Below are 27554 nucleotides of genomic sequence, written 5' to 3' on the forward strand. Positions count from 1 at the left end.
TCATAGCCTGCGTGTAAAGAGCTTTGATTGGAGCAGACCTTGCCGTTCCCTATTCTACAGTCTCTGTTATAAAACAGTATACGCATAATGGGACATGACTCATGAAGGTTCCTAGCTGGGCTACATGAAAATTTCCAGTGTAACATTAATATACACTGATTATTATGAGTTAGTGAAGGTTAAAAGATTTAAATGTAATTTGTGATTGTGCACTGTAGGTCCCAGTTTTCAGAATGAGTGTTTTGTTTTTGTTTTCTGGATACCCCTACTCTCTGGGAAAAAAATAATTAAAACAATAATTCTGGCCAGCTAAAAACTATTAACTCATTCATGCAAAATGTTTTAAATATTGAAGTGGTATGATTTTAGTAGAGGAGAGTTATGTTTATAAAATTTGTTAGAGTGTGCAATGTATTAATAGTTTAAAGCAAGCTAATAGAGCTTTAATGATACTTGAAAGCAGATTTTGAAAATTGAAACATTAAAAAATATTTTTGATAGCACGTGTGTAGAGAATAATTTCTTTGCCTTGGTGGTTTTTTAACGAGCTTTTAAAAGACTCTTATAACTTCATCAAAATAGAAGTCTGTACATGGCTGGATAAAGGCAGTATTGTTTTTCTTTTTTTGCTCAGTTAAAAGATGTATGGCAATTGCATAGTAGCACTTTATTTTTCTTCACTTTCTAATCTGACTTGCCAGTTTCCTAAATGACCAATTGTGCCAGTGGCTTTCCCATGCAGTATTGTTCTCCACATTCAAGTATAATTTGACCTCCTAGCGAAAGTTGATCTATCGGATCCTGCAAGGAAGCAAAAACCTTTCAAGGGAGATCCTGGTGGTTAGGCCCCATTCATGCTTTTTGCAAGATGCCATGTTGCAGAATGAGGTCAGGGAATGTCACCAGGTGAGACCCTCGTCTCCATCTCCCACAATGCAACCTGTTGCAAAGCAAAGTTGTAATTGTTTGCTTGCTCAGCAGAGTCTTTCCTAGTAATGTTTGGAATGGCCTTTGTTGGTAGCAGCATAACTGTAACCATTTGCATAACATAAGAGGAGATACCTTTACGGAAGGAATCTCCTGGGATCTTAGGGTCCGGTGCTGCTGGTCTACCACCCCTTCCTGTACAAACATTGAGGCATGAGCAGTATGTGTGGTTCATGTGTCAGGAAATGACATCTCTGCCAGGACATCTGCTCAAGTTACTTTTTCTAACAAGAAAATTAAAGCTGACATTTGGGGAAAATGTTTATAGTGAGCATGGCAATGACCACAACAATATATGCCATCTATCAGTCGTCAGAAGCACCAGAGGCTAGCTTTTAAGTCTTGCTATGTTTACTTACTTACCGTATTTTTCTGTGTATAAGATGCCCCCATGTATAAGACGCCCCCTATTTTGGGGGACTCCAAATTAAGAAAAACACCCCTCAGCACTACCCATGTATAAGACGAGCCCCAATTTTAAACCTAATTTTTTGTTTTAAAAACCTAGTCTTATGCTGTACACGGAAAAATATGGTACATAGCATTAATAGGATGCTTTTATGGTAACATTCCTACTTAATTCAGACATTTTAGATTGCCCCATCCCATTTAGGCAAATATGAAAATACTGTACAGTATATCTGCATAAACCAAAAATTCTGATATTAAATGAGAATAAATATAAATTATATTGGAACTTAGGGGAAAATTAGAGGTATAGTAATGACACCGACTAGCTTGCTTAATGTGTCTTAAATAAATTCATTTTACCAGTCATTCATCTCTAATGTTTTAATTCTTTTATGCTCGCAGACAGTTGACATACATAAAGAAAAAGTGGCCAGAAGAGAAATTGGCATCTTGACCACAAATAAAAACACTTCAAGAACTCACAAAATCATTGCACCAGCCAACCTGGAGAGACCAGTTCGCTATATTAGAAAACCTATTGATTATACAATCCTAGATGACATTGGACATGGGGTGAAGGTAAGTGGTAATGTGGAATAATTCTGATTTATGAGTCTCCCTGTATGTTTTCAGAATGCAAAGATTTGTATGCAGGACTCCTTCCCTTTCCCAAATGGCATCATGGTCCTTTTTACTGAACTCCTATTCTTCCTTCTGTATCTCAGTCTTTAAAAAACAAAAACCCCAGCCTCCCTGCTTTTCTGGCTACTTGTGATATCTGTATTTTGAGAAATGGGTAGAAGGCTTTCACCATGGGAAAGAAAGCATTTGGTGCCATTCCCTTCCTTTGGATTCGGTTGTCAAACAGTACCTTTGTGACAACAGGGTATGTCCCTCTCCCTTTTCTGTTTGCATGTCCCAGATGTTGTCATGACCCAGATATAATGCCACCCATGTGTGTTGCATTGGCTTCCAAGATCAAATACAATTTCCAGATTTGCATGATATGCAAAATCTAGGGATTAGCTTCCTGTGTGTCTGTACTGGGAATTTTTAAATCAACAGAATAAATAAAAATAATAGTTAGGCTTCAGTCTGCATGTAGTTCTAACAGCCCTTGTAGCTGAGTCTAACAGTGCTAAATTGTGAATCAGGTTACATGTTCAGTTTGTCTGCTTGTTTTGTGCAGATACATATCTGATTGCATGTTCAAATTTTGTTCAGATTCTTGCATGTCTTTTCCTAAAGTACCCTTTCCCTGTGGTATTTTTGCAATTCGTTAGGCATATCTCAAGAGTAATGTGAATAAGAATGATTCGCAAGGCTTACAGCTATTCAGTCAGAACATTGCAGCAAGATAATGGCATAGTGGCATGCCATTTTATTCATTTCCTTGGGAATTATATGAGCTTGCAGAGAAATAAATTTGTAGTGCAACCCTAACCATACCTACTCAGAAGTAATCCCTATTGAATTCCATGGGGCTTACCCCCAGGTAAGTGGGGTTAGGAGGGCAGCCTTAGTTACTCATTTGATGGCTCCTGAACTACAGGCATTACATGCCTGTTTACATTTCAAAAAAGTGGAGATAAATCTCATCAGTGAAGCCATAATGAATGTTTAAGTACACAAATATATTCCAACATTCTTTGCTTGGAGGCAAGTGTCACTTTAATTAGTTAACTTCACTGAAAATGCACAATTTTTGAACAAGTACTAGTCCTAAATATTGATGAATTTGAAACCTGTTCTATAGTGCCTTTTAAAACGCATGTCTATAAGCTTTTCAGATTCTTACAAAGCTGAAATTGCTGTACCAGTTACACTAATGTTTACCCTTGGAGTGTCGAAAATACAGTGTCTCTTTGATTTATGGAGTTACATTCTCTTTTCAGCAGTGTAAATATCAGGGAGACAAGTAGTGCATGCACACTGTATTATCCGAAAGGGAAATTCTGAATAAAAAAACTTTTGAAGAAGAAAGAAAAATGCATAGACAGTAGTTACAGTGTTATACTATCTTTAATCATTAAAGCTTTAAAAATGTGGTAATCAGTTGTAGAGCTCTTTAAGTAGCCGAATAAAACCTAATGCTGATATTTAGAGATTTTAGTTCAATTCCACTCTGAATTAGCTGCTCTGCATATTTTTTTTTGTAAAAACATAACATTAAAAAACTCTTGGTTTTTACAATTATAATACAATTAAATTATTTGTAATCACCATGAACAATCTGGTTTTAAAGGTTATTTTGAAAAAAAAAGTTCTGCGGAGCAATGATATAAACCATGTCTATGAAAACCTTTTACAAAAGTTACTTTTTGTTAGCTACATCTCACAAGTAGAGTGAATAAGCTGGACCCATGACTGGCTTATCAAGCAAAATTGATGAGGGAAAAAAAGTTTTGGATTTTAATTTAATAAATCAAAAATAGTAATGTGTATATTTGATCAAGTAGTGTATGCAGTTCCATGAAACCTCATTTAATGATGTTAGGTTAAACAGCAGAAGGCTTGTGAGAAGATCTATATTGGGTAAAGTTTGGTCACACTCATTGTCTCTGATATTGAATGGGAGTTGTGAAATATGCCACACATATAATTTAAAAACCCGAAAATTATTATTTCTCAATTGGTTGAAATTGTACATGCAGTAGTTAGATTTGCTTCATATTACTCTAAATAATTTTTTTAACTTATTCCATGTAGAAATAAGATGTTGGTTGCTGGAGGTTGTTTCATGGGCGGGTTAATAGTGGCTCTCTAGCTGTCTCTCATGAAATAGTGTTTGAAACATTGAGTGCTGACCTTGGAGTTAATAGTGTCTTAAGATGGTTCTAATAGTGGCTTTATAAATTTCATCTCGAAAACCATTACATATTCTGCTTTAATCACTCTTTCTATGATCTACTGATACATTATTTTGTTGATGCTAAATGCTTAACTTCTTTCTTTTTTCCCCTTCTCTCTTCATATCCTGAAGTTTCAACTAACCTTTCAATGCTTTTCTTCCTTACCTCTTTTATTTGCTTCATTTATGCATTAAGTGGTTGCTTAGATTTAAGGTAAGAAACGACAGGGCTGAATTTCATTCTTATTCTTTAGACTATTACATTCGGGGAGAGTGATAATTTCTGGTGGGTGGGGTGGGAGGGAATACCACCTTGAACACTATTCTTTGGTCTTAAAACATTTTTTAAAGCATAACAAAATGATGACCATAAGGATCTGGATAATGGATGATTTTCATGATAAAAAAATATATATTTGTGACCTCTGATCTCCCACTGTGTAATGATCTTTTTATCCTATATATGATGTAATTTGCTTACTTTTATTAATAGTGCTTGAATTTGCAAGCTTGCCTGTCTTGAAAAATCAAAAGTAATGTGGGGCATGATTCTTTTATGAAAAAGTGATGTTTACCAGTTAGCCATTTACAGCCCACTTTTGGGACTTCCAAACCTGCTAGGAAGTATGTATAGTACTTACATTAGACTGTTATTGCAAGTCAGTACACTGGCACAAATGGCTATGCTCAAATAAAAAACGTAAACTATATTGTGAGACTGCCCTTATTTACATGGATTCCCCCATACTTTGTAGCTTTGAACAGTATTAGGAGGAGCTTAACATTTTTCTCAGTGTTGTCATGCTTGAATACATTCATTCATGTCATGCTGTTTGCAGTCAAAAGTTACAATATAGAAAAAGATGGGCATGCCTAAATTCCATTGGAAATCAATCTGATTGAAATGCTTGATGGCATTTAATCTGTGATCCGACTCTTTTAGAATTGCATCCAAAGACATTTTAAAAATTCAGTTACTTTTACGTGTGCTCAAGGGTTTCCGGCATCCAGTGGGTTTCTGGTTTTTTATTGGAACAACATATTCTTTCCAGTCCTTGACATGTCAGGAATTAGTTGTTGTGCAACATATTTGGTTTGCCAGTTCGGAAAAGCACATTGCAGATCCCCCTGAGCACATGGAGCTAATTGTGTAGCTCCCATTGGAAAAGCAGCGGAAGATTTTGAAATCTGGTTGAAACTAATTAGAAATGTAAAGATCAGGTAATTGATTGTTCACTATGTTTAATTATACTAATAATTAAAATGTAATTTAACATAAGGCAACCTCCTTCAAGTTTGGAAATGTGGGGCATGCTTTCCGGTGTCATGAGAAACAACTGTGATGGGGAAGAATTAAGCCAAACTCGGGTTTAGGAAATGAAATTATTCCTATCTTGCTCTGTATACTCAAATTATTTCCAGCAGCTTCATATCTTAGCCTAGATGAGAGATTCTTTAAGGATAGCGGAAAAATAGCTTCTCATAAAAATGGATCAACATTACACAATTCCTCCATCTTAAATATTTCTGCGTATGTGTTTACTGCTTTCCAACATCAGTTTAGGAGTTTGAGCATAGGTGCTCAGTCGGAACTGAAGTAGCAAGCAAGCACCATTTCTGACCCCTTTTTCTGAGGATAGCATTTCATCATTCTAAGAATCCTATTCTCCCTTCTATTTTGTTAAGAGCTGAATTACCATAGAATCATACAGTTGGAAGGGACCACTAGGGTAATATAATCCAGCCTCCTATAGTGCAGGAATCTTTTGCCCAACATGGGGCTCAGACCCATTGAGACTAAGAGTCTGAGCTAGACTGAGTGGAATTATCCATATGAAATTGCTGTTAAAGTCCAGCTTGGAACATGTGTCTTCAACACCCATGCTTATTAATTAACCAACCCATAATCTAGCCAGTTTATCTATACTTGCCATCTTCTGTCAGTGATTGGCAGGTATCTGCAGCTAGTTTAAAAAGCAGCCAACACTAGAATCATTAATGGATCCCTTATGCCTGGCTCCTAGATGCCTACTTAATATGTTGTCTTTCATTACTTTAAGAATATACAGTGGTGCCTCGCAAGACGAAAAGAATCCGTTCTGTGATTCTCTTCGTCTAGCGGTTTTTTTGTCTTGCGAAGCAAGCCCATTGACGGATTAGCGCTATTAGCGGCTTTTAGCGGCTTATCTGCTGATCGGATCAGCTGATAAGCGGCTTAGCGGCTTAGAAAAAGGGGGGGAGGGAAAAAAACCAGCAGGAACTCGCAATACATTGTCGTCTTGCGAAGCAAGCCCATAGGAAATTCGTTTTGCGAAGCACCTCCAAAACGGAAAACTCTTTCGTCTAGCGAGTTTTCCGTCTTGCGAGGCATTTGTCTTGCGGGGCACCACTGTAATCAGATTTCAGGAAGAGCAACCTATCAGTCTGCAGAAGGTAGTTAAGAAGCCGTTTAATGGTCTATGGAGGATACTTTTAAGAATGTGTTATAGCTAACTGTTGTCATTTAAGAAAGATGCCAGTCTTACTTAGGAGTAAGTACTATTGAACTCAGTGGGACTTGCCACTAAGTAACATATAATGCTACCAATGCATATTGACATAATTACGTCTAGGATTCTAGTTAACTGAACACAGCATGGTATAGACTTTTGAACTTGGATCATAGACATCCACGTTCAAATCTTCACTCAGACACAAAGCTAATTCGGTGTCCTTGGGCCTGTCAAACTCTTTCACCTTCATCTGCTTCGCACAGGGTTCTTGTGAGTATAATATGGGGTAATTTCTGTGTATACTGCCCTGAGCTCCTTGAATGGGTGGCATACAAATGTGAGGCAATGATTGAAGGTGATAAAAAAACATATCTGATGCAGCTGACCATGGTAAGGAGCCCTCAGCCCCCAAAGCAGATGTGTCACTCTCACCTTAGTTTTCCAAGTATCTTTGAGCTGAAAATGGCGAATCCATTTGTGTGCCCATGCCCTTAACTGGTATAAATTTTGACAAAAGGGGGTGCAGTGCGGAAAGGGACTTCCCCTAGATATATTTATTTAATTCCATTTATGGACCAATAAAAACATTCCACTACTAGGCTGACTGCAGAGGCGTACACATTCTGCATTTCCAGTGTTGGGCCTTCTCAAAACCCAAGTCTTCTATCATATTGGCCAAGTGACCAATATGATGCCCTGCAGATGTTGTGAACTACAACTCGCATCACCCTGTCCATGCCAGCTGGGGGTTGGGATCTAACAACTCCTGGGGAGTAGCTTCTCAGATGTAGCCAGTTTTTGTGTGGACTGGAGCACATATGTATTGTTTGTCAGGTGTTGCAATTGAACCAACCCCGTGCGCAGATCCTTTGTTCCCTTTGCCAGGTTCTTGGTTTTGGGTGAAGTAGGAAAGCCTCAGCAGTTGTACAGACCTTTTCCCCTACTCCTCATGCTTGGGTGAGAGAAGAGGGGCTGTGTGGGGAAAGGAACCCTTTCCCTCTGTCCCGGACCCTGGAAGCAGCAGTGTCCATTGGAAATGTTCCTCTTGCACCCCACTGTTTACACTAATGCAAAACACCAACCTAAAATCTGCAGGGTATGCTTGAAGGCCACTTTGATACCTATTGCTGAAGAATTTGTATTTGCTGCTGCCTACGCCACACACACATTTAGTGAGGAAATGCTGTTTTCATTGTTTCAGCAGTGCTTTCCTCCTTAATAATTCTGCATGACATGCGAGCAATATTAGATTATTGCGAGCGAGCTCCTAAAGCAGTTGGGAGAAGGAGAGATGATGTTCTGAATTTTAATCAAGGGAAATATAAAAAAAGTGTAATTGACAAAGACTGTTCTCTGTTGAAGCTTCACAGTTCATTCTGAAGATAAATTAAGAACCTCTTCTTTCTCTCCCCTGCTTTCCAGTTATTAGTTTGGGAAAATACATATATATTTGGGATACTTAGTTCACTTAAACAATTTTGTAGCTTATTTTTCCTTTCCTTGCTTGTTACAGCTCTGTTGGCTCTTAATTTTCTGAACTAAGTAGCAGAGCTGAGTACAAGAAAATGGGGCTATGTATGTTTTTTAAAAGATTCCATCTTTTTGCATCCTCCTTGAGGGTGTTGATTTCTTTAATGTTTTCACTTGCACAGACTCCCCCCCCCCTTTACCCCTAGCTTCTTGCCAATCTGGATACTGTTAAATCAAAGCCGTGTAATGAAAATGGCAAACATCTTAGTCATTTCTGGCTTCTAAAATAGCCATGTAAAATCAAAGTTGCTTCTCTTTTAGTGTCAGGCATATGTGCCACAATCCACAAACCTTTTCAGCGATGCTAAGGGTTTAATCGTCCCCACAGAAACTTTTGCTTTCTTTTCTTAGAAGTCTAAAATATCTTGTCATTTAACAAGCTGCTTCTGAAAATCCTCGTGTCAAAATCAGTTTGTGTGTTGTGGAGCTGTTATGCTGTAAAACCCAAGCTCCAAACACAACAGGGTTTATTGTTCCCTAGATTGTGACCACGGAAATAAAATTGAATATGGTGGGTTTCCTTCCTTCGCACTTGCATCCTAAAATGACACACATGTGATACTGCTTACATTTTGTAATCTATATTAGCTTTTTAAAGGCTTCTTAACTTGTTGCAGTGTTCACATTCATGCTAAAAGTGGCCACATGAGTTTTTCCTCTTTATGTGTACATGCTGATGATCTGTGGCCAATCATGGCTCCTGTTGTAACTATATCTGCTTCAAAGACAATGGCATACTTTGACTGTGTGAAGTAGCTCTCAACCTATTTTAAGATAAATTCTTGTTCTAAATGCTGTGATTTTTGTGTGGAAACCCCACAAGGTCACAGAACTTTTCATTGCACCTCTGGCGGAGGACAGAAGCCCAGTGATTGTGAGAGGTTGAGTCACACGCAACCCTAAAAGAAAAATCATGGAGTTTACCATATTTTTCCGTGTATAAGACTAGGTTCCCCCCACCAAAAAAAATAATGTCAAAAATCAGTGGATAGTGCAGAGGGTGGACTGGCGATTGTTTGTTGCCCCCAAAATAGGGGTCGTCTTCTACATGGGGGCGTCTTATAGATGGAAAAATACGGTATTTTTAAAAAAAGCATTTTACTAGCTTGCCTTTTAGTGTGTATCGAACCTGGATAAATATTTCCATGCCTAGTAGTGAATCTTGGATATTGTATGTAGAAAATGTAGTGTAGTGATCTCTAAAATTTATCCAGAAGAAAAAGTGAAGGCATGTTATTTAGCTGCATTTATCCAACGTCCTGTAACAATCATATGGGCCAGTTATTGGGGACGGACAGACAACTTTTGATCTAGCTTTGAAATTTGAAAACTTAGTTTTCCCAGATTCAACGATCTTTCAATGTTGAGGTGTCTTTTCCATAATGTTCTACCTCATGCTCCATGTGGTGGAGCGATCCTGTCTTGTAAAAGTGTTGCTTTTTAAAATATGAAATTTTAGATTCATAGTCCAGGGATAAGGTAGCTTTCCTAGCAGTGCGCGTTCATACACACATGCACACACAAGCTCTTTCCATACACAAACACAAGTATTAGTGTCCCCATGTTTGTGATTTATGTGGAAACAAGCAGTGATTTTTTCCCCTTTTTAAAAAAAATCAACCCACCGTGATGCTGATGAACACAAAACATTAAATTATTCATACCTTGCATTTGCAGCATTGTAAATGTAATTTGTCATCAGCATCTCTTGAAACAGATCAATAAAATGGCTACCAATCCTAAAAAAATGAGGTGATCTATGACAGAAATAACTCTTGGTGATATAGTCTTTTATACACAAAATGTCACCTTTTCTTTTTCTTTTAAAAAAGGCCATATTTTATTAGGGTGGTGTTGCAAGTGAAGCTTCATTTCATATATGAAGTTGATTTATGAAAGTGCTTAGTGCAGATAGAAAGTGTCCAAATAGATACTTTTTTTTTGGGGGGGGGAAATATTTTGGGAAAGACTGCAGTGTTTAGACTATAAAGCTGAAAGACCAGGCTTCCTCAACCTTGGCCCTCCAGATGTTTTTGGCCTACAACTCCCATGATCCCTAGCTAGCAGGACCAGTGGTCAGGGATGATGGGAATTGTAGTCTCAAAACATCTGGAGGGCCAAGGTTGAGGAAGCCTGTGAAAGACTGTATGGGACCAGCACAAGCACCCTTGAATGACAAGGATGAAGGGAGCAGAATCAGCAATAATCCTACTGCTACACTGGCTTCTGTTACTTCAGAGTAGACTCTTTTCAGCAGAATGAGATATTCACCAATACTTGGCCAGGTCATTGCATCCCTCTTGGGAAGTGAGGATACCAGATTATTTCTTAAATTGAGCTTTTAGGATTCCCCCTTGTGCTTTTGTAATACATGGCGTAAGAGTTTCACGTTATGTATAACTCATTCCCTGTCCTAGGCACATCAGCTTCATAGACACTGCAGGTTGGTGGCAGGCAACCTTTTGCCTACCCCCACAACCACCCCGAGGTTGCTGGGCCCAAACTCCCATCAGCCCTAGCTAGCACGCTCTAGTTGGTCAGGTGAGAGGAGAGTTGGAATCAAATGACACCTGCAGGGCTGCAGGTTCCCCACCACTCAGTCAAACAAGAAAGCAGGGGTTTCCTGAAATATATATTAAGTGCTTTTGAGAGACACTTCATGTGTTGTGCTGTGGCAGAGTTGCATTTGCTACCGCTAGAATGTGTAGCTGAGGTTCCATAGCCAAACCCCTAGGCACGTCCCCTGGACGCATGCAATACAAATGTATTTTTAAACTTTATGTATTACATAGTTCAGGGATATATTGTGGCCCTTCAGATGTGCTTGGACTACAGCTCCCATCAGTCCTAGCCAGCCTAGCCCAGTGGTCCAGAATCCTAGGAGTTGTAGGCAAATAATATCTAGGAGCCACCCGTGATTTGTATTATAATACATAAAGTTTGGAAACCCATTTGTCTTTCATTTATACCCTACATTTCAGTAAAATATCTCATTTGTATTTCTAGGCGGCGGTTCTAAACCTACTTTCTTGGCAACAAATCACATCAAGCCCCGTGGGGCTTACCTCTGAGCAGACGTGGGCAGGATTTGCATAGCTAGAAATGCAGTGAGGGAAAGGATGTTGCCTTGAGCCTAGTAAGCAAAGTTTGCCTTGAGATAGGCACGCTTTCCTTGTTGCTGGTGATTGGAAGTTAAATGTGAAATCAGTCAGAACAACTCTTAAACACGCCATAGAACCACAAGTCCTTTGAGCACATCTTAACTCTTGTACAGTGGTGCCTCGCAAGACGAAAAGAATCCGTTCCGTGATTCTCTTCGTCTAGCGGTTTTTTCGTCTTGCGAAGCAAGCCCATTGACAGATTAGCGGATTAGCGCTATTAGCGGCTTTTAGCAATTTATCGGCTTATCGGATCAGCTGATAAGCGGCTTGGCGGCTTAGAAAAAGGGGGGGAAGGAAAAAAAAGCCTGCAGGAACTTGCAAGACATTTTTGTCTTGCGAAGCAAGCCCATAGGAGATTTGTTTTGCGAAGCACCTCCAAAACGGAAAACTCTTTCGTCTAGCGAGTTTTCCGTCTTGCGAGGCATTCGTCTTGCGGGGCACCACTGTATGTAGAAATTGCACATAGGTGCATGGCCACTGGGGCTTCTACATTATTATTATTATTATTATTATTATTATTATTATTATTATTATTATTATTACACATTCCCCTGCTTTTTTAATGTTGCAGATCAGTTCCCAAAGCGTTCTTAATTTATTCTCAGTCGTTGACCTGAAGAGTTCAGTGAGGTTTGCTTTTCTTCCCATTGCCTCTCATGCAGGTTAGTACACAGAATATGAAAATGGGTGGCCTGCCTCGTACCACGCCACCCACCCAGAAGCCACCCAGTCCGCCAATGTCAGGGAAAGGAACGATTGGGTAAGTACAACTTCATGCGCATTGGAAAGGGGGCAGGGTGCAAAAAGGGAAGGTAAAAATCCTTTCTTGCTTTTACTATTGCTTCATGGCTCATTAGTGCCTCAAAATGACATTGTGGGCTTTGGAGGTGTCTTGTCTCTCTCCCCTGTAGGCAGATAGCACATTCATAGCATCGCCAGGAGGTGGAAATAATGGTTGAATATGGTTTCTTTCGGCAGGAGCCTTTTGGGCTTTTGTTTGTAGAGTAGCTCTACACTGCTGTACCTAGAAAAAGTAGTGGCCCTGATTATTCTATACGACATGAACAGAGAAATTTCATGGGCCCAGTTAGGTCCGCTGAGAAGCATGGCACCAGCATGTGGAGTGTTCTTACAGGCTCAATAGAGCCCCCATTTTCTCTCTTCCTCTTCTGACCTACTAAGTGTGCAGGCACATCGCAGGCACCATGATAGACCAGCGATTGGACCAGGAACTCTCTGCATGCTTCCCCAGTCTGCCCTCTCCTCTTAATGCAAGTCACTGATGCACCAGAGCAGAAGTCACTTACTTTGAGAGGAGAGGGAGAGCTGGCTGGGGACATGGGCGGCATGCAAAGACCTCTCTTTTTGGCACCTCCTTCTTGTGCGCCGTGAAGGGGGAGTAGGAAAATTGGGCTCTGCTGTGCCCAAGGGAATCCTTCACAGGCGCTGCCCCGGCAGTGGACTGGATCCTGCCCTGTGCATTTTCAATATGAACAGTAAGCAGGAGTTCTACACTGCCTTGCCCAAAGGTGTTTGGTGTATTTCATTGTCTGAAATTGCTTCCATACATATGTTTTTCTTGTGTAGGCGTCACTCTCCCTATCGCACACTGGAGCCAGTGCGTCCTCCAGTGGTACCCAATGACTATGTACCTAGCCCTACCCGTAATATGGCTCCCTCGCAACAGAGCCCTGTTAGGACAGCTTCTGTGAATCAGAGGAATCGCACTTACAGGTATTCAGTCTGCTCCTGCACAAAGTATTAACAATAATTAAGACACATAACACAGCTTTATAGTGATCTGCTTTTAACCCCCCCCCCTCCCTCCAACCCTTCACTTAGAACTTCATAAATTCATGTGATTTCTTGGGAAATCCATTGGGAGTTAGAGGGAAACCATGCTCTTTATGCTACATGTTGTATAATGCGAAGTTGTTTGTCTAGGAAGAGTTTTTTTAAAAAGATACACAATTTGCTTGCCGAATTGTGTATTGTAGCATATGAAGTCTTGAATAGAACTGTATCCTGTTTGTTTGTTTGTTTGTTTGTTTGTTTGCTTGTTTGTTTGTTTGTTTGTTATAACTTCTATTTATTTGCCTCTCCGCCATAAGACGGTCATGGCCGTGCACTGTTTCTAAAATGTGGTGTCTACAAATGAGGGTGATGCTGTCATGAGGCTTTATTGTTACTTCCCAATAAGTTCTGAAACTTGAGATTCCATGCGGAACAGACATTATTGTTGTTGTTGTTGTTGTTGTTGTTGTTATACCTGTAGATGAGACTTTGGTGCCTGTGAAAATGTTGGTAACATGAACTAGATAGGAAACATGACTGATTTAATTCCTTTATGTGGATTTGCAGAAGTAATGTAAAAGCTGGAGAAAGGCCTTGGCCTAAGATAGGTCTGTACTAAGGAAATTGATCTGCAGAACAGATTAGCCCTGGCCAGCATAAAATGTAATGGTATGTTGGTGAGATTTCATGGTGCCGTGCCAAAAACTATTTTAGGCATAAGCGTTTTTACTTGTGGAGTATTAAGCAATGCAGATAAAACCAACCTCCTTCTAATATTGGCCCTTTGCCCATTAAGAGTTGATATTTCTAGGGTCCTGAAAGCCATCTCCTATAATCTAGCAGGCAGCTGTTACTCGTCAGCGATGTACCCTGATTTTAGCTTGGACGTAGGGGGAAAAACAGCAGCACGTCTCTCTTTGTCCCCAAAATTGCAAAGTTTAGCAATCTGCGTGTGCCTGGCATGGAATGGAATATGGATGCCTTTGTGGTTTGTTTGTTTTTATATTATTTCTTTAGCAGCAGCGGGAGCAGTGGAGGGAGCCATCCTAGCAGTAGGAGCAGCAGTCGAGAGAACAGCGGAAGTGGAAGTGTGGGAGTCCCTATTGCTGTCCCTACTCCGTCCCCTCCCAGTGTGTATCCAGGTAAATCCTCTTGGGTTTGGGCGATTCCTTGGTAATGGCAATTATATGTAAGCTGCTTTGAGTCCTGTCAGGGGGAAAGGCGATGTTTTACATTGGATAAGTTGAAATCCTCCTTCCATTCCCCACCCCGTTTTTGCTGCGTACCTAAGGGGTAACCCTTTCCCTACATAAACATTTTTCTACCTCTCCTTCCTCCCCCTCCGCTGCTGCCATTTTTGGGGCTAGAGTTTTAAGCGTTTGTGGAACGTTCCGCACAAAAGACTCGAAAGCTTTTCTAATCCTTGCTAACCGTAACTCCTTATTAACTCCTCCTCTTCCTCCTCTTTTCACGTAGCCCCTGCCAGTTCTGCTGGCACTTCTCCCCTTCCTGCTACTTCTGCCCCTGCTCCCACTCCTCTCACTCCTGCAACTGCCCCACCCTCTGCCGCCCCAGATGCTGCTGCCGCTGCTGCAGGGGCTCAGCCCCTTGCCGATGGCTTCACATCTCCAACTCCCCCTGCTGCTTCTTCTACTCCTTCCGCAGGTGAGTTTCAGCTCTTCCTCTTGAGGCAGGTCAGCCAAGATGCAATAGCAGCCTAAGACTGGTTTTGTTGAGTGCTGCAGATTCACAGAGTTTCCTGTGCTTGTGTGGTTTTCATTGGGAAAGCGTGGCATTTCGTTTTCCATCGTTTCATCATCTTTCTCAGCTGCTGAAAGCACCTTGTTATACAGAATTGTTTGGCTTGCTGTGTTTCTTTGTGCGTTGTTTTCAAAATGCCCCTTTGTCTACCCTACCGTCTATCTCGGTTATTTCGATCCAAGCATTATTCTGACAACCGCGCATTGTTGACTTACCATACTTTTCTGTGTAGAAGACTATGTTTTTCTTTTCAAATCATGGTAAAAAGTGGGGGTTGTCTTATACATGGGTAGTGCATAGGGTGGGCGTTTGATTGGTTGCTGCTGCGGCTGTCAGCTGCTATTGTGCGTATGATTGGTTGCTGCATCAATGGGTGGTGTTGATTGGCTGACGCTTTGGCAGTTGGGTGGGTGAATTGCAGCTGCTGCCAGCGATGGGGCAGACAGGAGTCAGATTTTGCTATGCATATGGGTGAGCTATTTTCGGCAATCCCCCCCTGAAAAAAGCTCAACAATGCTGAGCAGTCCTCTGCAATAAGCTCAATGACTCTCTGCCATCTCACCTCATTTTCTTAAATATGAGTCCCCCAAAATAGGGGAAGTCTTATACACGGGGGCGTCTTATAGATGGAATAGTACGGTATTTGCAGCTTGTTTCAAAAAAAAAAGTTCAACATTTTGTAGGTAACATTGTATCAAACTCATTGCTTGGAAGCATGGTTGTAAATCTTAAGTGATGGCAGTGTACAAGGCTGTTTAATATTTAGGGGGAGCAACTGATTTACAAGTAGCAAAATATATTTTTCAGGTTTAATTGATTAACCTTTTAGGTAAAAATATTGCTGTACTCTAGACTTTACCAAGGCACTGCTTTTGGATTTGAAAGTTGAGGCGGGGGCGGGGGGGCGGGGTGAAGACCACCTGAAACGAGCATCATAGTTGGGTGTTCTGTGACTGGTGAAACCCATTTAAACTTGGAGCAGCTTACGGCCATCTCTTACAAGGATATTTGCTATTTGATTATTTTGCAGTTTTTTGGCTTTGCTAAACATGTCCCCTTCCATTCAAAAGTATTATGGATGTAAAAGTTTCTGCTGCGTTGGTTCGTTCCAGCATGTTGGTCATCAAGTGGTGAACGTGCATATAGGAACTTAACCTTAGTTGAGTTACTCTGGAAAATCGGGCAGAGCACGCTGTGGTCGTGTACTTGTTTCATGTTTCCCTCAGCTTCTTTGAGAGCTAATGAAGAATCAGCTCAGAGACCTGCTTTTTTAAAATGCTGGGTGGAATGCTACCATTCTGCTCTGCCCCATATTCATCTTAACAAGTTTCCTTTGAAGTGTAATTTAAGGTATCCCATCGTATGTACCTGCTATGTCAGCTGAATTGCTTCGTTTTCAAAAGCATAACATTGTAGGGTTTGTATTAATGCCGAACCTCTGAATCATCTGAGCAGCTTTTAAAGCATGTGAAAAAACCACACCAATGGGTTGTTTCTAAAACTGTCTTCCCACAAGCAGAGTAGACTTGCAGTCATGCAGTGGCATTTCATCTTCCTCTCTTTCACACCTCAAATTTGCTCTGGGGGTTTGGGGGACCCGTTGGACTTGGGGCTTTTTTTTGCGGGGGCGGGGCGGCAAGAAGCTGCAAGGAGGAGATAGGAAAGATGAAGACCCGGTGTGTGAGCCAAACGTCTCCTTATGCAACATTGGGTTCCACCCTTTGTGTTCAAACATTTTAGATAAAGCTGAAATCTGTCTATCTACACACACACACACACACACACACACACACACACACACACATTTCTTTATTGAAAGTTAAATACTACAGTCATACCTCGGGTTACAGATGCTTCAGGTTGCGTTTTTTTGGGTTGCGGACCGCCGAAACCCGGAAGTACCGGAACGGGTTGCTTCCGGGTTTCGGCGGTCGTGCATGCACAGAAGCACCGAATCACAAATCACAACCCATGCGTGCGCAGAGCGCCACTGCGGTTTGCAAACGCTGCGGGTGTGAACATGCATCCCACACTGATCACGTTCGCAACCCGAGCATCCACTGTACATAACCATATACAGTGGTACCTCAAGTTACATATGCTTCAGGTTACAGACTCTGCTAACCCAGAAATAGTACCTTGGGTTAAGAACTTTGCTTCAGGATGAGAACAGAAATCGTGCTCTGGTGGTATGGCAGCAGCTGGAGGCCCCATTAACTAAAGTGGTGCTTCAGGTTAAGAATGGACCTCTGGAACGAATTAAGTACTTAACCCGAGGTACCACTGTATGTCCACCAAGCATGGCGAGACGAAATAAAAGAGAGAAAAAGGAAAAGAGAAACAGCACGTGTGTAGAAGGGAAAGTGAAGGGGGAAACCCAAAATTGTATACTTTACAAAGTTGTTATTGTACCTCACCAGATCTTAACCTATTACAGTATTTGTAAGAATGGATTCTAAATATCATTGAATTGGTCCATGGCAAGTCTGCGTTTATATGCAAGTTGTTCATATGACGCGAGTTTGTATAAGTCTTCAATCCAATCGTAGAAGGGAGCCACGTTTTTATTTTTCCCATTCAGTTTCAGTCTTTTTGCTGTGGTGAGTCCACTCATATGAAGCGGAAATCTAAATGTGAAAAGGCAGGATTCATCTTCAACATTTTGGTCCTTATCCTGACACTTTTCTCCCTTCCGAAACAGGTCATCCTGTTCAGTTCTACAGCATGAACAGACCTGCTACTCGGCACACCCCTCCAACAATAGGGGGCTCTTTGCCGTACAGGCGTCCTCCTTCCATCACTTCGCAGAACAGCCTTCAAAGCCAGGTGAACGGAGGACCCTTTTATAGCCAGAACCCAGGTAAGATGCACCGCAGTGAAAATCAGTGCTCTAACCCACCAACAAAAATGCCATTGTTGTGGTGCCTTTAAAGATCTAACCACATGTTGTCGTGATGATGAATAATTCGACCTTTACCTTAAAATCCTAAATATTAATCTCTGATTGCGGGGAAGGGGTTGCCTTTCTTTGATAAAGTATTATATTTGAAATGTGGCTGTTTTGGGAATTTATCAGTTTGTCTGTACTTTCTGCATTTTATTTTCCTCTGGCCTCACTGTTTACAAGCGCCCCCCCCCCCCCATTCCCCGACCAAACCATATACTTGTAACTTGAGATAACACTTTATTCATCTGCCATGAAAAGGTTAGTCTTTAAGATGCCCAAAGTCTCGGTGTTTTCTGCAACAGACTAACATGGTTATCCCTGAGACAACATTTTGTTTCCCCTCACAGTTCTTAGTTCAGTAGGTGGCCAGATTGCTAAAGAGATGGCTTGTACAGTGGTGCATCGCAAGACGAAATTAATTCATTCCGCAAGTTTTTTCTTCTTGCGAGTTTTTCGTCTTGCGAAGCACGGTTTCCCATAGGAATGCATTGAAAATCAATCAATGTGTTCCTATGGAGACCATCCGGGGACAGAGGGGAAGTGCCGCGGGCCTTCCCCTCTGTCCCTGGACCTGTTTTAAAGCAAGGGAAGGGGCAACGGGGAGAATCACTTCTCCCCATTGCCGCCCCTTGGTTCAAAAGGGGTCTGGGGAGAGAGGGGAAGGCGCGTGTGCGCCTTCCCCTCTGTCCCCTCTTTTGAAGCAAGGGGCGGAGGGGAGAAGATCGCTTCTCCCCGTTGCCGCCCCTTGGTTCAAAAGGGGTCCGGGGACAGAGGGCAAGGCGCGCGCGCGCCTTCCCCTCTGTCCCCGGAGATTGCGGGGCTGGCAACGAGGAGAAGCGATCTTCTCCCCGCCGCCCCTTGCTTAAAAAGAGGTCCGGGGTGCGGGGGCAAGCTTCGTTTTGCGAAGCAAGCCCATAGGGAAATTTGTCTTGCGAAGCAACTCGAAAACGAAAAAACCTCTCGTCTTGCGAGTTTTTCGTCTCGCGAGGCGTTCGTCTTGCGGGGCACCACTGTATTTGGAAGGAAACCTGGCTTGAATCAGTTGTACATCATAGAAACAAGCATGAGGAAGGCAGAACCCCGTGATCTTGTCAGTTTGCTAATGTTTCATAGGAGATCAGTTGATGAAATCCTGAAAAGCACAACTGCAAATAGGCGTGTGAATTGATTAGTCTGAGAGCCTGTAACTTGACAGAAGCCACACTGGTTGAGCTTCATGACTAAGTTGTGGCATAAGTCTGGCTCTTCCACCCCTAAACCAACACCTGTCTACTGAACCTAAGTGCCTAGAATATATATGCATGTTAATAATGGATCTGCACTCAGTGCACATAACCTGCACGATGTCTGAAGTTTGCACACACCTGTTGAACTTGAATATTTGTGTATGGAATATTTTGTGTGTACATGTTCAAAACATACCGAGAAGTGTCCCTAAATATGACAACGCATAACACTCACAAATGTGAAAAGGTGTTAATAATAAGCATGACTCTTTGCATGCTGAAGGAGAGAACCTATGATTATTCACTCTTTTATGGGGAGACCGATTTCTGAAGGTTTGTTTTTTTATGCAAAGGTGTTTTCTGGATGCTCAGCATGTTTTGTGGAATCCTTTGTTGTGGTAAGAGTTGTTAGATGGGTGGCCCTTCATTAGTCGGTCATTTTGTTGTCGAGGCACCACAGAAGATGCCAAATAGCCAATAAATATTAGGTAACTCTCATTCAATCTGTTTAGCCAAGCAGAATGTTATGATTTAAAAGGGTAGCTTGCTTGGATTGTAAATTTACAAAAAGAGTGGCTTTCCCGTGGCGCAAATAATGAGAGGTTTGTAAGTGTAGAATTTCAGCAGATGAAGATGGGATATGTCAGTGGACTTGGACTTCGTCCAGCGTAGAGGCAAAAGGACCTCCAACAAAGACTCACTGTCGGGAGAGGACTGCTGAGGGCAACCAGATTACTGTGGTGCCATAAAGAGGGAGGGAAATGACAGGATAGGGGAGCAAGGAATGCCATTTGAAAATTGGCCTGTTACCTTTTCATTGAGGGAGCATCAGAAGAAGAATGCATTTGAGAACATGGGCTTCAGCAAGGGAGAAGGAGCATGGTGCTTGCTGGGGGAGATCTTGGGACTGATTCTCATTCTTTTCATTGTACATGAAGTGCAGATTGAAATGCACTCCTGCATAGACTTCCCCATGTTACAGGCACACACTGTACAAGAGAAAGCAAAGCAAAAATAGGTTCTGCACACAACAGCTTGATTTTAAAAATGAAGCGATTGGCAGCAACCATGATCTGAAGGGGCAAGTATATAGGGAGCTCAATTTTCAAGAAGTTGTGAGTGCTGAAATACTCTCTTTTAGAAATGAGTAGCATCCACTGAATGACTCAGCAGAGAGTGAAAGAACGGGAGTCTCTGACATCATTGAGTTGTGGGGAAAACCTAAATTCTGCCCTGACACTCAAGTTGCCAAGACTTGGGGGCCGGGATTTGGTTTTGCTTCCAGCTAAACTGTGACCCCAAGTGCAGCTACTTTATCTACCCATAGAATTAAAAGATTCCCATGGACTTCTGTGGAAGGAAGTAAATTGTTTCAGCTGCTGTCTCAAAGCCATGCAGAATGGTGCTTAATCGCACAAGCACACTTCTAAAATCCTGTTTTAAACAGTCAGGTCACACTGTTCATGAAAGTGTTCTGTGTGCTCAGAAACACTTCACGTAAAGTTATTCTAAGTCTCAATCCTGAACATTTTCTCAGACCGGGTTAAGAGATTGCTTTCTAATTTGCTTGTAGATGTTGAATTTTTATGAAGAAATATGAAGCTGTAAATGTTGGTCTTTGGTAATGCAAATGCAGGCTATGTAAAAAAGAAGCGCTGGAAAGTCCTTGTGAGTTGGGGAATATTTTCCCTGACTGCACCAGACTGTCTTCCTAATAGCCAAGGATTTCTGTGCTTCTGCTGGACTTGTTTCAGGACTGGTTCTGTGGAGACTGCAGGAGACGAATCCCTTAAGCATGAATTATTTCTGTTTTTTAATAAAAATAAAAATAATAATTTTTTAAAATTTATTTATATCCCTCCCTTCCCAGCCGAAGCTGGGCTCAGAGCGGCTAACAACCATAAAAATAACACAGTTTACATAAAATCACAATCAATTAATTGAAATACATTCTAAAATCAATTGAGAATCAAATTAATGGCAACCATTGGGCTTGAGTTCTATGAGGATTACCAAAGGAGGGGGTCAGACTGTGCCTTGGCCAAAGGCCTGGTGGAACAGCTCTGTCTTGCAGGCCCTGCAGAAAGATGTCACGTTAAGAAACAAGCCTGATGATTAATACTGCTTCAAGCAAATTTCAGTGCTGTCCTTGGCAGCTAGGTTCAAGTTGACCTGTTACTATTTTTCCTCCCTTTTTCTTGCATTGAGTAGGAAACCACAGTGCCCATGCAATCTCTCATGTTTTGGGTTCAACTTTTCTAACCGGAGGCCTGCTTTTTTATTGTTGTCGTTCCTTTTCTGCAGTGTCTCTTGCGCCGCCGCCTCCCTCTATCCTACAGGTAACTCCTCAGTTACCACTCATGGGATTTGTGGCCAGAGTTCAGGAGAATAGTAAGTATGCATTTTTATTTTGTTTTGATTCAGGTAGAGATATTTTAGTAAGCTTAAGCTCACCTGCAAGTGTTGGGTTTGGAAGATGACAATGTCTCTTGATCACAGACAACCTTGTAATGCCCACTTGCTTCTAATCTAGCAGACGTTCCACATTTAGATTGGTTGTTCATAGACTGTTTCATAAATTTTGTGCATCTACCAGTCAGCAGCCAAGACAGTGCATTTTGCAAAGTGTGATGCTGTGGTCTTCTGCCAGGCAGAAGAGGAACACTTGTTTTTCATGTGGGATTGGGTCGATTACCTTCTGGCCCCCACTGCAGCAGCGTCCACATAGTGACTAAACTCAGAGCTTCAAAGTTCCTGCTTTACAATCTGAAGGGCATGCAGTCCGCCCCAAAGCAAAAGAAAGCGACTTAACCAGGAACTGCCATTCAGCATAACTATATGGGATTGAGAACATAAGGACAGCCCTACTGAATTCAACCAAAGACCCACCAAGTCCAACATTGTGGGGCCAGCCAGATATCTATGAAAAACCACTAGAAGAGTGCAAGAGCTATAGCACTTTTTTCCCCCTTTTGAGTTCCCTAGCAAATGATGTTCAGAGACATACTGCCTCTGAGACTGGATTTGGAAGATCTAGCAGCAGGTAATGTGGAACATGAATCTCTCTAGAAAAGGGCTGGTCCTCCAGCGCTGCTTAATTGTCAGAGATGATGAGAACAATGGTCCAAAGACACCTGGAGGGCCACAGATGTGCTACCTCTTCCCTAAAGTGGAAAAGCTGCTGATTTCCCTGATGTCCAGTGTTTGAGTGTCAGACTCGATGGAAGGTGAACTTTGAACCTTGATCAGTGATTACACGCACTGCCTTGGATCTTTTCTGTCAAAGGAGGACAGCCCATTGAAGCAGACACTGGGCAGGGGGCGGGAATAAGACTTGTAAAGCTCTTAATATATTGGACGTTCTGTATAGCCTTTAAACTCTAGGAATTGCAGTGTGGATTTTTGCTCCTCTAGTTTCAGACACACCTCCACCCCCACCCCCGGTAGATGAGCCAGTCTTTGATGAATCCCCACCACCACCACCTCCTCCAGAAGATTATGAGGAGGAAGAAGCCGCTGTGGTAGAATACAGTGACCCATATGCTGAAGAGGATCCACCGTGGGCACCAAGGACCTACTTGGAGAAAGGTACATTTGCTGGAAGTTCTAACCGTAGAGTTAACTGCTGAGGCAAGAGTCTTTTCCAGCCATTTGACATGGGTTCAGCTCACTGCACCTTACTGGCTATGCCTCATCCTTGAGATCCTTCAGATGTTATGTTGCCCGGTGGTGGCACAACATGAAATTAATATTTTACCAGTTGATAGTGTGTCTCAGAGTCCGAGCCACTTCCTTCAGCATGAGGGAAGACAAAACCAACGTTGGCCAGTCCCTGTGAAGCAACTGCTGCTCTCTCGGCTGGTGCTGGATCCTGGTAGCCGGTACTTTGCTAGTTTCTCCAGGATTCCAGTACAAGCAGGGAACGGATCGGATCTGTGTTTACCCTTTTTTTATTTAATAAGCAAGCCAGCTCTTTCTAATCTTGCGGTTTGGTAAGAAAAACCTGTTTTCCGTATCCTCCCCATTCACAATTGTCATTCTTGCAAGCTTGCACCACAGAACACCACAGCTTGCACCACAGGGCTGGGAAGTAGGATCTGGCGGGTGGGCTGGATCCTGAACTCCCCCACTCACTGGGAACTCCACTTGCTCTTCGGTGCCAAATGCATGCCTGCTGGGATCAGCTTTACTTGTCTGATTGGAGCTCCCAGATGCAACCATTCCTGCCTTCAAGCAGGGCTGGTAAGACAGAGGGATCAGCTCCACATAGGTGTTCTGGTGGGGAACTCGGCAGTGGGCTGATCCCAGCTGGCTTGCATTCAGCACTGACTGCAACGATCTGGTTTGCACTCTAGATCCATTATTTCCTTGCAGCTTTGCCTGCTCCACCCCTGACTTCAGGGCATGGCTGTTGGGAAAATGGCCTCACAGGCCAAATTAGGACCTTTGGCAGGCTTAATTTGACTCGCAGGCTGGAGGTTTCCCATTCCTGTTGAGTGACTGTCCTCTAGTATCCTTTGCTCTGTCACGTAACAGATCACAGCGTGAAAAAGCATATTGAATAGTAAGTTAATTCATATTTCTTATTACATCTGTAAGCCAACATTAATTCAAACTCCCCCTTTTTTCCCCTTGGAGAGGAAAGAAACGAAAGAATTTTTTGTGCGTGAGAAAGAATGCAGAAAGAAAGGGAATCTTAGCTGATTAAAAAGTAATTCCATAAGGTCTTCAGCCACCTGAATTTGTGGGCCGTAGTAAAACAGAACTATGCAGAACTACCAAAAGATATTGGCAGTTCTGCATCTGACATACTAGAAAAACAACAATAGGTAGATTGCATCGGTTGGACAGTCCCTTTGAATTGAATTGGTTTCTCTTTCTCTCTTGCAACCCTTGCCTGGCCTGTTTGTTTTTTTGCTCGTATGCAGAAACTGAATTTATCTCCATTTCATCACTGCACAAGTTTGAGAAAGGAAACGAGCAGTTAGAATTCCTCGGTAGACCTGCCTTTTGCTACTTTTAGGAAAGCAAGCAGCATTTTTTAAGGATGTCGTAACCCATCAATTTACTATGTGGGGACTGTTCTCACCAAGACCCCCTTTTTATTATATGAAACCAGAGGGGGAGCATCATGTTGTGTTGACTTTTTCCAAAATAGTTTTATACATTGGTCATTTTGGAAACCCTAAATAAGCTTCCTCTTTTTCAGTAGTAGCAATTACTTGGTTCAGTCTTTTGTATATTGGAATGAGAGGCGTGGAGTAGGCCAAAATTTCTCCCATTTTTATTTTTAGAACTTCAGCATTTGAGCACAAAATATTCTGAAACATCGAAAGTCATGTTTTGGCCTTTTGGGCGAGGAACTGACTTCTTGCGCAAACAGGGAGAAAGACAGCATTCAAATCGGCTGCTGTTAAAGAGAAATGTCTGCTGTTTGGGAAATGAGGGATTGAAAGCTATAATATGATTTTGACATTGCCTTCAGTTCAGGCAACTGCTTTCTTGGGATCTTGCTATTCTCTCCTTTTTCTGTTTGCTCCTAGTTGTGGCGATCTACGACTACACTAAAGACAAGGAAGATGAACTCTCCTTCCAGGAAGGCGCCATCATCTACGTCATTAAGAAAAACGACGATGGTTGGTATGAAGGGGTGATGAATGGAGTAACGGGACTCTTCCCAGGGAACTACGTGGAGTCCATTATGCATTACTCAGAGTGAAGACGGCCACAACAAGAGGCAGATTTGCACCTTGCTTGCCATGAGGTTGTTGGGCTCCCCAGATCTTCTCCAGCGGCTGGGGGTGCCTGTCAAATGAACTGAAGGAAGGAAGGATCATTGTAAACAAAACCACTCTTTATTTTTTTTGTTTTGCTCCCCCCTCCCCCAACCATTTTATAAAATAGTGATTTGAGTTGTTTTGGAGAAATGGTTCTTCCATTTGCCAGCGGCGGCTGGGCTGAGCTGAACGACGTATTTGAATAAGCTGACCGATTTTTGGTGTAGATATAGGAGATGTAACGAACTTGCCAATTAACCGATCCGTTGCTCAAATTGTGACCCATTCAACCAAGACATGGGATTTTTCTCAGGAATAATGTAAGCCCTGGTATTGGGACATCCCAGATGCCAGTGCTGAAGGGTTGGCTTCGATAGGCCATCCACCCCCCTCCCTCTTTGCCTTTCCCCAAGTCCCCATTCTTCACTCTCTTACTATTGGAAAGAGCGTTATTGTACTGGCAAACATTTTGGGGTTCACACACCAACTGGATCTCAGGTTGGTTCCTTGCATCTCTGACCCAAAACACTTCTGCAGCTGTTCAGCACATGTAGCCTGATCCAGGTCACACGGAGCTGGTTTCGAATCACATTCCTCTTGCTTTGAGAACACAGGAAGTTGTAGCTTTCTGCTTGGCCTCCTGTTATATAGATCCTTGAAAGCTTCGAGCGAGGCCTCATTTGGTGAAATGGTTGTTAAAAAGTTGGAAGGAAGATGAAGCTTGAAATTAAGATTTGGGCTGCTTCCCTATTTGGAAAAATATCCAGGGAATAGTTTGCATCCTCCTCTCTTGATAAGTGACATATTGTCCAGATTCTGCTTTCAGAATACGTATAAGCCACATCTTGTGGTTTCACATATCAGGCTTCAGCCCTGGTTCTTCTCCCGAAGGCTGGCTGCAATCTTCTGAAATTACCTCATGTTTTATAGTTTGGGGAATTAGAATAGAGAAGAATTCAATATCTCTAGAGGTGGGGGAAGTTTGAATTCATTCATAAGTTTTAGCTAAAAGTTTGAGCTGTTTGGCTCAAATATCATGCATACCAATCGGATGGTACAATTCGACTTCAGTGCGTATCATGAAAGGCTTGTGGAGGCAGGCAGACAAATGTGGCTGAGGCCTGTTAGCTGATCTTGCAAGGAATCCAGAGGGCTGCCTTCTGTTTTGGTTTCCTTTGAAGGCAAATTAGAAACGGAAGAGAGCTTGAGCTACCTTTTCTCCAGTCTTTCAGATGAGTGATTTTCTTAAATGTGAGGAGAAGCCTTCTGTAATGGCTTCTTAAGTTTTAAGGCCAAACTTGATGACACGTGAAATGTCTTTGCTTTTGGTTAAATTGCAGCTGTCCTATTCAGGCATGGGGTAGTAGGGGGCTAACCATTTCCCTCCTACATCACGGTTCCCTCAAAAATAGCCTTTTCCAAGCAGTTGTTAGTTGCAGAAGGAAGTTGCTGCCGCCACCAATGGCAGATTCCCTCTCATACAGAGAGCAGCTTTGAAAGGAATCCCTGTAATTTTTGATGGAACCGTGGTGTGGAAGAAAATGTGTCTCCCCTCCCCCCAATATGCCGCAGCCCCCATCCTGACCCCCATAACAGCAACCCAAATGAACCATGAATATGCAAAATGCAACCACATCTCTCCCTGACCTGTTGAGTCTTCACTTCAATAGTGACCGAAAAGTGATGAACCTGGAACCACATGTTATGCTAGCCTGCCTTTCTTAACACCAACTAGCCAAAATTCCACGAGACCAGCAAAAATGTGGTTTTGCAGGCATCTAGTTCCTCTATCTGCGCAGGCTGTCTTGGCTTACCCCCTGCAGCTGGTGTGCTCGGAAATCTTCTTCATCATGCTTTGCTCGAGCCAGGAGCAGAATTCAAGCGGTACCAAGAATCTAGCGTAGATTTTATGTATCTCCCATCTGCACAGTTTGCTTATGTGGGGAGTGCCTTCAGAGATCGCAGAATCAGTGCTCCGAGCAGCTCTAGCCTCACTAAAATGGGATGGCTTTCAGGACTGGCTTGTTTGACGGAGTCAAGGCTTTATGGGGCTGTAGCCCTATAGGCACTGGAGCATTAGGGCAAATTTCTGGCATGATCAGTCTTTACTCCCTGCACAGAATGTGCATGATAAGACTCCTACATATCTACATTTGTGCATGCTCTGTCTGCTATGAGAGGACGTTGTCTTCTATTATGGCTGCGATGCAACCATGCACAAATGTAAGTACAGTGGTGCCTCGCAAGACGAATGCCTCGCAAAACGAAAAACTCGCAAGACGAAAGAGTTTTCCGTTTTCAAGTCGTCCCGCAAGACGAATTTCCCTATGGGCTTGCTTCGCAAGAAGAAAGCCCATAGGGAAATCTCCGGGGACCTCTTTTAAAGTGCTGGCGGTCGGGAGCAAAGACTTTCGCCCACCGCCGGCCTTCAGAAGAGGTCCTGGACCTCTTCTGAAGGCCGGCGGGGGGCAAAAGTCTTTGCTCCCCCCCCCGCCTGCCTTCCCGGGACAGCAGAGACTTCTCCGCTGTCCCGGGCGATCTTAAAATGCTGGCCGGCGGCAGCGAAGCCTTTTTAAAAGCCCCCGGGGACTTGCTCAGCTCGACACGATAAACCCTT

At 42.5% G+C, this 27554-nt stretch overlaps 1 protein-coding gene across 16 annotated transcripts in view; it reads left to right on the forward strand.

Moving 5' to 3' along the window:
• The window catches only part of ABI2 (abl interactor 2), a 63474-nt gene extending 38387 nt beyond the window's left edge, over positions 1-25087 (forward strand). For 2 of the 16 annotated variants that reach the window (XM_081176975.1, XM_081176972.1), the window contains exons 3-12: positions 1801-1977; positions 4446-4463; positions 12095-12192; positions 13020-13166; positions 14244-14368; positions 14703-14891; positions 17689-17847; positions 21465-21551; positions 22575-22748; positions 24704-25087. In XM_081176975.1, the coding sequence (XP_081033101.1) occupies positions 1801-1977; positions 4446-4463; positions 12095-12192; positions 13020-13166; positions 14244-14368; positions 14703-14891; positions 17689-17847; positions 21465-21551; positions 22575-22748; positions 24704-24879 (1350 nt within the window). In that variant the 3' untranslated portion in view covers positions 24880-25087. The remainder of the gene's footprint in view (positions 1-1800; positions 1978-4445; positions 4464-12094; positions 12193-13019; positions 13167-14243; positions 14369-14702; positions 14892-17688; positions 17848-21464; positions 21552-22574; positions 22749-24703) is intronic. The other 14 variants (XM_081176980.1, XM_081176982.1, XM_081176983.1 and 11 more) reach the window with 14 other exon arrangements.
• Positions 25088-27554: the final 2467 nt, after the last annotated feature.

Source organism: Podarcis bocagei, assembly GCF_964188305.1.
Source record: "Podarcis bocagei genome assembly, chromosome: 1".
NCBI lineage: Eukaryota > Metazoa > Chordata > Lepidosauria > Squamata > Lacertidae > Podarcis > Podarcis bocagei.